Genomic DNA, 10054 nt, shown 5'->3' with positions numbered 1-10054 from the left:
TGTGGAGTTTGTTACTATTACACCCATTATTATACCCATATCTCTAATAAAAATTATTATTTATAAATAAGTTTTTTCACTTAGGTACTTAATTAGTATTTTAGATAATTTTAAAGGTCATTTTTTGAAGTTTTTAGGGCATTTTTGCACTTTTTTAGAGCTTTTTTGCATTTTTTTTAGAGCATTTTTGTGTGTTTTTTAGGTCATCAACATCCTAACTCTAGTAATAAGTGAGTAAAATATTAAATTTAATACAAGATAATATTCTTTGTGAAATGATTCTTTAAAGTATCTCCACTGTCAAACACGACAATACGTACCAACGTAGTATACCGTTTCATTACCTAATACAAAAAATTTAATAAATAATGGGGAGTTGCAATGAAGATGTAGGTATTGAATGGTCATACATAATATGTTGATATTGGTAAAATTGCAGTAGATAATCACCTAGTTGATCACAATTATTATATAGCAAGTAAATAAATTTAACTTTTCATTTCCAAATACTAAAAAAATTTAATTTGATTAATTATTAATATATTCACAAAATGGAATATATTTATTAACAATCAATGTTTTTTTATAAAAAAAAAATAATAGTTTTTGCAAATTAATTAGGGCTACTCATTCTTTACTCAACACATACAATGCACATTATTTAATTATTGTCACATCCATATCTGTACATTATTTACAAATTTTCGTATATTTTATTAATATTAGGTACATAATATAAAATTAAAATGTTTATTATAATAAGTTAGGGTACCTACTACCAGTGGCGTAGCCAGGATTATGAAATGGGGGGGGGGGTGTTTTAAGTATAGATTAAAACCAAATTTTTACAGTTTTCTTATATAAATAAATTAAGGGTTCAGAACTTGACTTGTTGCACTAAAAATTATCGAAATATGCTTAAATATATGTAGTATGTAGCAACATTTTTATATTGTTTTTGAAAAATCATAAAACATATTGCAATTTCGGTAAAAAAAAAAACTAAAAAATAAGTAGGTATATAAACCTAATAAATAAATAAATAAATAAATAACAACTTCATTTTTTAAAAATACTAGCATACAATACTAGGTTAATAAATAAATAGGGAAACATGGGGCAAAGTGAGAACACTAATGTATGAAGACCTGTAATACACTTAAAAATCAATTTTTTCCTTTCAAATTTTGTTCACACAATCTATAGGTTATGGTTATTGATAATACATTTTTTATAAAAATTTGATTTTTTTTTTATGTAAGTTTAAAAGGATGTAAAAAAAGTTTTCATCTTTTAGGGCACTTTTTGTACTTTTTATACAATGTAGGGCATTTTTCACAAATTATAGATTTTAGGGCAAATGTTACACCCAAGTTTGGAAACAAATTTAATTTGTTTAAAGTCTAACTTTGGATTTGGACTATTAGTAAAAAATAATTTTAATATCATTATTGTGGGGTTTTGTTACTATTACACCCATTATTATACCCATATCTCTAATAAAAATTATTATTTATAAATAAGTTTTTTCACTTACTTAATTAGTATTTTAGATAATTTTAAAGGTCATTTTTTGAAGTTTTTAGGGAATTTTTGCACTTTTTTAGGGCTTTTTTGCATTTTTTTTAGGGCATTTTTGTGTGTTTTTTAGGTCATCAACATCCTAACTCTAGTGATGACAGACACAAAAAAAAAAAAAGGTGGGTAAGTGGATGTCGCTCTGCTGTACAGTAGGTTACAAGTAAATCACTGTAATGGATGATGTTAAATTTGAATTCAATTATTATATAATATCATTTTATATTAGAAAAACGATTTTGAGCGAAAACGGTCAGTCAGCCTATGATATTATTGTGAATAAAGTAATTTATATGGAATCTATTGACGTTGGACCTTGTTTTAAATTTTTAATCCTTAGCTGTAAAAGTTGTACATTTTATAAAATTTTAACTAAAAATAATTATTAAATTTTAAATTTGATATATTTTGTCGAAATTCGAACTTTAAATGCTTATAAAAAAAAATTGTGCCTATGTATTTTCAATGTTTTTCAACTGCTGTTGTAACAATATATCAGGAGTCTCGCATTAAATATTCACGCTTTTTTACCCAACAAATAAATTTTTGTTAATATTAATAGAAAAAAAAAACTAAAAAAAATGAAAACAGACAATGTCTGTAAACAGGTCAAAAAGAGTCAAAATATTTTCAAAATTTTATGGTGTATAGAAAATGAAAATATGAAAATTCAGTGAAAAATAAATAATAATAAAAAATAAAAAAAAAACACACATCATTGTTAAGTCAATACATTTATCGTTCCACTCAGAATCTAAAATATAACCGTCATATATCCTGAGAAAGTAAAAGAGGGATGTTCCCAGAAGGTTTCATTCACCGAGAGTAACGGAATAGATGTCCATCGTGGAAAATAATCAAGGTGTAATCACGTGTTTACTAACATACCTTTGATTACATATTTTTATTTTTTACATTATTTTGAATGTAAATCTGAGGACAGATTTTAAATGGCAAAGGGGGTAACTGTAACGATTTACAGATTATTGACTCGTCATTTATGTCGCACTCGGTGAATTAGCTTAGATGTCACAGAACACAGGAACGTAGAGTACGAGTCTACACATTATTTGCATATAGCCTTCAGTCGAGTTAGAATCGCAAAGTAGAGACTATATCAGTCTGCAGTCATACCTACATATTAAAGCGCATAATAATCTACCTAATAGATAAATCATAATAAATCAATATTGTTTCAACTCGTACTCCGCTACTCCTGTGATCTTCAATAAACTACCCTCGACAATAGGGTTACTTACAGTGTTCAGCCGAGATAAATATAATTTTATCTAGATAAATTATCGGATAAATTTTTTTATATTGGTTTATGGCACTCTCCGTATAAGCTCGTAGCAATATAGAATAACTTAATAGTATGATATTGAAAATCTCGATAGATATAATAAGTAAATACTACCTACTTAATAAATTACACAATTGTCTACCTATAAATTATAATAAATAAAAGCCGTTTAATAAATTAAAATATCTAGATAAATTCCTCTATATAACTGTGCAAATTCATATTCTCTATTAATCTACATAAGATAAAAAATAAAAGAATATTTATCTAGATAAACTCAACACTGGTTACTAAGGTTTAAAGTACTGTATAATAATATAACTATTTCAAACATTTAATAAATTATTGTATACGTTGCTAAGTCGTGTTCGATTGTGTTAGTTTATGGACGCAGGTCATAAGTTTCTAGGACCTGTTAAATACAACTTAGAAAACTGTATTTATATCAGTCCAACAACCCGGTTCTCAAGACCGGTTCGTGTAGAGAGAATAGCCAACCATCTACTACTCAACTGCATAGGATTAGGTATAAATATCGACAGCCACTTGGTTTAAATAACCAAGGAGGTGTGTTACAGTGTACATGACTGCTGCGATTAGAGTTTATAATATAAGTACAAAGTGTAACACAGCTGATTTACTGACATTTCGATCGCGGTGTGCATATCGTTTTTATATCCAAACGGCTGGCGGTTACGCGATCGTGGAGACGTGTAATTGGCCGGATCTAAATTGTTATACAATGGGATGTCGAATGATCACAACAACCTGATTTAATATTTGACTTCTGTCGTACAGTGTGTGCTAAAAGTCCGTATCGCTCTAAGATCATCTATATATGAAATTCAACAGTTGATGGCCTACAGATGTGAATTTTTCAACAGCAATTAATTTGAAACTTGCAGTGTCAAAAAATTGCAATTTCCTTATTGATTTCCGATGACAAAAAGACCCCTTTAAATATACTTATGTATCCTCCCTACAAACAAATACTAAAGGTGATACGCAAGATTTTTAAGATATAACAAATGTCGCATTCTGTAATATATGCGGTAGCTAGTAAGTAGTAGGTAACTACTGCAGAATACATATAAATATTAAATTGATATTTTCGTATTAAAACTATATAAACTTATAAAGATTTTTTTGTACAATACTAAAAATTGGGTACCTAGATATGTAATGGTATGCGTATAGGTACATGTATAATCACCGAATAGGTCGGTGTTTTTGATACAAACGAATACCCCGTAGTAGTATAAGTGTACCATTCATATAGCACACCTTTTTAAAACTTCACAAAAATTAATAAAAGAAAAAAACGTGTAAAACGATCATAAAATAAAAAATTACAAAAGATCATACAATAAAACAATGTACCTACAAAAAGTTCATAAAATAAAATCATAAAAAAATATAAAAATTATCAAAAACGATTAAAAAACTGTGAACTTAAAATCGTATTTAAATTTTTTTAAATGTTTAACCTACAATCCTAATAATTAATATGTATATTTGCATCCACATAGTGAAATCACTGATTTCATGAACAGCATATCCAGGTAGTGAAATTCGTCCAAATTGTATATAGACTTCCATTTCATGAATTCCTATATTCTATACTTTGTGTAATTAGTATAAAATAAATATTTTTATGTTATTTAGCAATTAAGTATATTATATCATAATAAACCTTCTTACAAAATTGCATACTACACTTTTCTATATTGTTTTATGAACAACAACATCACAAGTCAATAAATTATGTTATATTTTAATTTATTTTTTACAAGTTTAATTTTTTTAGTCGGGTAACACTACTAAGTGTCTTCCCAATATCTGTTAGTTTCGCTTATGTATATATTATCTTTAATCAAAATTATTTATTGCACCAAATGTGTATAGATTGTAATTAAATTTTAATAAAAAAAACTAGGTAAATATTAAATTGAAATATTATACAGCGTTTATTGACTAGTTATAAAGCATACCCATATTTTTTATAAATGAATTATACCTATTTACCTGTTTCCGTTGTTTTACATTACTATTTATTTTTGCACGAAGATTTATTATGACATCAACTATTAAATAGTATGTTACTTTTAAAACATGCACAGTGCACACCTACACAAATATTATGTTTGATGGATCTGTTTTGTAGGTCCCATATAATTAACATTCGGTACACTGAATATACCACATTGAAAAATTAATAATTTCAAAATCGTCTGATATATTTTTGTTTAAATATATTTTATTTAAGATCTAAAAGTACGTAATAGGAACTCGCAGGTAAGTTGACGTGTTGGGTGCAATGACCAATATTAATAAAATCAAAATAACTGTTAAGCCGATAGTCAAAAGTTTGATAAAACAAGCATTATAAATTTGGAAACATTAAATTCCTCAAGTTTCAAATTATTTTGATTAGTGATAACTAGGGAACGGATTTATATGTAAATGCATATTTTTATTAAAACAAGATATTTAAGAATCGATAAGAAATGTTCATGATTTAAATCATTCCTATTAAAATGATGCTACTTTTATTTTACATATTTCACTAATTTGTAAATATTTTTAAACATATTTTATCATTTCATCATTCATACGTTTTCAAGCCATTAAAAACAGCCATTATGAACTGTGACGATCTACGTGGAGCAAATATTTAGTAGTTTTTATAGTCGTTATCTTATAATTTTCATATAGATATAATATATTATATCTTAATATAGTATACATTTATATACGATTGACAATCGATAGAAGACGGGTTGACAGGCGACAGCAGTAGGTTTTTATAGTTAGTGTTTGGCTGTAATCGTAATCGTACGTACCTACACAAATTTCAAAAATGCCAAAAATTAGTAAAACTATTTCGTCCAAAGTTTGTCAGTACGTTAATGAATTTCCAAACGAGACATTTAATAGCGATGGTCAAGTTCTACTGTGTATCGCGTGTGAAAAACCAGTATCAACAGCTCAGCGGTCTTTAATTATACAAAACATTGCAACACGAAAACATAAAGAAAGCATACAACGTAAAGAAAAATTTAAATAAAGCTTTTACTCGTCAACACCTACATCTAGTAATAGTAAGTCCGTTTTTTATACTGACCTTTGTTTTGCACTAATTCACACTAATTCGTTCAGATATACCATTATTTAAATTACAAAATATTGATTTCAAAATGTTTTTGGAAAAATATACCAGTCAAAATATTCCAGATGAAAGCACAATGCGAAAAAACTATATTCGAGATATTTATCTTGAAAAACTTTCTTCAATTCGAGGTGAGATTCAAGATGGGCCCATTTGGGTGTCCATCGATGAAACGACAGACGTAGAGGGGAGGTACATTGGGAATGTAGTTATAGGCAAATTATGCGATGAGCCTATACTAATTCAATACTACTTAACTGTGAAAAACTTGAAAAATCAAATCATCAGACAATAGCAAAACTGTTTAATGAATCTATGAGTTTACTCTGGCCAAGTGGAGTAAGACACGAAAATGTACTTTTGTTCGTTAATGATGCAGCTCCTTATATGGTGAAGGCAGGGAAAGCGTTAAATATTTTTTATCCAACACTAATACATCTTACATGTTTAGCGCATGGTTGAAGAAATAGGAGATGTTGTAAAAAAGAAAATTCATGCAGTTACAGACAAAAATCCAGGCTATATTGATTTTAAAACAATCAATGACATAATGAGTGGCAGACACACTTCTAAAAATTTGGAATTATCGCCTTCTGATATTATGCGCTTCAAATATGCTCCAATTACATCGGTTGATGTGGAACGATCATTTAGCCGTTTTAAAAATATTTTGAGGCGACATTTAACATTTGAAAATTTAAAAGAAATTGTAATAATTCAATACAATAAATTATTTTGATAATTTATTAATTTTAATAATTTTAATTGTATTTTTTTTTTAAATTTAATTAAATTTTTTTCCCACATATTTGGATGTTTTTAGCACATATTTTATAAACTATAATTCCATATATATGTACATATTTTTGTATTTTTATTACATATAAATCCGTTCCCTAGTGATAAAAAATTTATTTACAAGAAACGAAATTAAGGTTAGCCAATGTAATATCATAAGCTGTTTTCATAACTAGATTTATTTACAGAAAACAGTAGATAAAATCAAATATTTTATCTCATAAATTAAATTAAATTACATTTATTCTTATAATTAGATATTTTTAGTGATTGCTAGCACCTATACAAGTTGATTCTTTTATCGTTGAACACTCATTATTTCGAAAAATATTGACTTTTTTGAATTGATGAAATAATACATAGAATGATTTAGGTGCACTGATTACATTTTTTTTTATTGCATATGGCATGGTATTGGTGTACAAAATAAAAAGTAAAAAGTAAAAAGTAATAAACATAAAATAAAATAAAAGTAATAACGGATTAGTACCTAGATATAAATAAAATAAATAAATAAACAAGCTAAAATGAAACAGTTATAAAATGCCGATTACGCATAATATAATATTACGAACATTTATAACCTTAACTATTAATTGTCATGTAAAATAAAATAGGTAATACAAATAATACATTAGATAAAATTGCAAAGAGTGTGGAATAACAATAATATAGTTTAGAGCAATTTGTATTTTTGTTGTTTTTTTTTCACACAAGCGAACATATTTTTGAGAACATTTTGTCATTCATACCTATATAAATTTATAATATTACCAAGCGGGAGCATAGTTTTAAAAAAAGTCTACGCACCACTGCTGTGGCAAAATAATAAAATTATGCTAGAAGATGGTTTGCGGCGGTGATGGGGGGGGAGGCTATACCTATGTTATACGAAAATATTATAGGAAGTAAAACCGTTAAAACAATATTAAATTCTTCACGGTGGTGATTGGATGTCTATATATAACTATAAAATATTATTCCAATATTATGGGGTATTATTTTTTTAAGAACAATAATAATAATTGAAAATATATTATGTATCATAATAGCTATTATTTTAATTATACCTAATCTCACAACGGCGTGCTGATGGTGCCGTACGGCACTTACTTGCACGTTACGTTCAGTTCCTCCTTGGTTAGCAAATTGCATTTCTCTAAATTAGCATTTCCTATGTCCTCATTTGCGATGCACACGAAACACGCATCGGTACAAACGCACGACATACTCTTCTTGTCCGTGCAACCCTTATTGCATTCGTCTTCGGAGTAGAACTGTTGGTTGCCATTTTCGGGATCACACGTGAAACAAAAGTACCCACCGTCGGATCTGGAAATGCACGGCCTGCACAAATCATGGTGGCAAATGTCATCCAGACACTCCTGGCACGTATCGTAAATCATGCCGTTTATCGCCATTTCGATGGGCGAGTACAGGAAGAAGAAATTCAAAAGTATCGTGTAAGGCACGGTAGCGTACGACAAAAACATAATATTGTTGTTATTATCTTAACCAATATAATATGCGGTATGATATATGTTATTTAGGAATATGCTCCTTGGTCGATCACTGCATGGCCACTCGAAGTTGTTCCGTGAATGAGTATAATATATTTTATGTGTGTATATATAAGCTACTGCAGCGATAAGTATATTATATTATAGGTGCAGAGTGACGGTAAGCGATATTATAATGATGATTATAATATTCGTTTATGCGTTAATATAACTGAATGACTGACATTTCGATCGGTGTGCATAAGGTTTTATACCCTGCAAACGGCTGCCGGTTAAGTGGTCGTGGCATCGTGTAATTGGTGGAGTATAAATGTGGTAGGGTTACCAATAGGCAGTCGAATGATCAAGACTAACTTACTACAGTATTTAACTTCCGTCGTACAGTATGTGCCAAAAGTCCCTTATCGCTCTAAACTGGGATATAATAGTTGGGTACCTATTATCAAATATTTAATTATAATATGACGAATCTGCTAGCCAGATTTCTGTTGTCGTTTCTGATTTCAGTAATATTTATGACTGCGATCTGTGTACTTTTATACAGCACGACAACCGACAAGTACCATATTTGAATATCTACATATTTTGTAAAAAAATATTTATAACAATAATTGAACAGTTCTTTACGTTCACTTAAGTAGTATAATAAGTGTACTATTTCTATAACACGCCTTTTTCAAACTTCACAATCAGAGTAATACATAAGTCAACAAATTTGAAGATAAAGAGAAACTTATAATGTGTAATGTAGTCTACTAAAAAGGTTTATTATATTATGACCCTTTTTTGAAAATTTTAACATAATATCAAATACTTATGATCAAGGAAAAATGGGTAAGTAGATGTTCCTCTGCTGTACAGTAGCCAGTAGGTTACAAGTGGATCAATTTACAATGGATTGTATTAAACTTGAATTCAATGATATAATATCCTTGTATAAGAAAAACGATTCTGAGCGGAGACGGTTTGTCAGTCTGGATATTTTATATTTTGTTATTATTTATTTTATCATGTAAGTTCAATTAATATTGAAATATTATAATTTCTTATTCGTTTCTATGGTGATAAACAAAGCGTTAGAAATTAATAATAAAATCCCATTTTTAGCGATTTTTCGTAATTTTTCGGTGGTTTTTCCCGTGGCATTAAATAACTATTGAGAAAATCAAAAAATGACTCCCCTAAAGTACCATCTTGATCCAATTTGCTAAAGATAAGGTACTATATATTGAAATCGAAGCACTCCTTCTGGTAGAAATTTTGTATACAGGATAAAAAAAAAAATAAACACCATTGTAAAACCACTAGTTTCATTGGTCCGCTCAGAATCTAATAATTATAACTATAGTTATGTCATAACATAACTTTTATAAAAATATTTCCTTAAATCAGGGATCGAAACCGGTTTAACCGGTTTTCCAAAAAACCGGTTAAAACCGCGGTTTTCTCATTTCTGAACACCGGAACTGGAACCGGAACCAAAAGCTTTGAAACACCAGTTAAAAAACCGTAACCGAAACCTAAGACCTTAAAAAACCGTTTTCAAAACCCAAACCGAAACCATTGAATTGAAAAACCACTCTTGTCCTGTTCTTGAAAAACAGATTAAAATTTAAAACTTATGTCGGTTTCTTTGAATTCCATAAAGTGAATTATATTATTTGTAATTCTACTATTTTTATACGA

At 28.4% G+C, this 10054-nt stretch overlaps 2 protein-coding genes across 4 annotated transcripts; one reads left to right on the top strand and one right to left on the bottom strand.

Annotated features, from left to right (window-relative positions):
- The first annotated feature begins 4911 nt into the window (after positions 1–4911).
- On the top strand, positions 4912–6795 carry LOC115034092. Of its 3 annotated transcripts, none has more exons than XM_029489729.1 (3): positions 4912–5982; positions 6041–6181; positions 6502–6795. In XM_029489729.1, the coding sequence occupies exons 2-3, from the start codon at positions 6116–6118 to the stop codon at positions 6787–6789; spliced, it is 354 nt and encodes a 117-aa protein (XP_029345589.1). In that variant the 5' UTR covers positions 4912–5982; positions 6041–6115; the 3' UTR covers positions 6790–6795. The 3 variants fall into 3 exon arrangements, with proteins under 3 accessions (XP_029345589.1, XP_029345587.1, XP_029345588.1); XM_029489727.1 differs by having other exon boundaries at positions 4913–5982; positions 6041–6440; XM_029489728.1 differs by having other exon boundaries at positions 4913–6181.
- Positions 6796–7220: 425 nt separating this feature from the next.
- NV243 (uncharacterized LOC100302327) lies at positions 7221–8590 on the bottom strand. Its single transcript, NM_001162469.1, is given in 1 exon segment — positions 7221–8590. A coding segment is annotated over 1 exon segment (384 nt). The 5' UTR covers positions 8342–8590; the 3' UTR covers positions 7221–7957.
- Positions 8591–10054: the final 1464 nt, after the last annotated feature.

The sequence above is a fragment of the Acyrthosiphon pisum genome, chromosome A2 (assembly GCF_005508785.2).
Source record: "Acyrthosiphon pisum isolate AL4f chromosome A2, pea_aphid_22Mar2018_4r6ur, whole genome shotgun sequence".
NCBI lineage: Eukaryota > Metazoa > Arthropoda > Insecta > Hemiptera > Aphididae > Acyrthosiphon > Acyrthosiphon pisum.
Note: the sequence above shows the minus strand (reverse complement) of the source record. Positions and strands in the feature narration are given on the sequence as shown.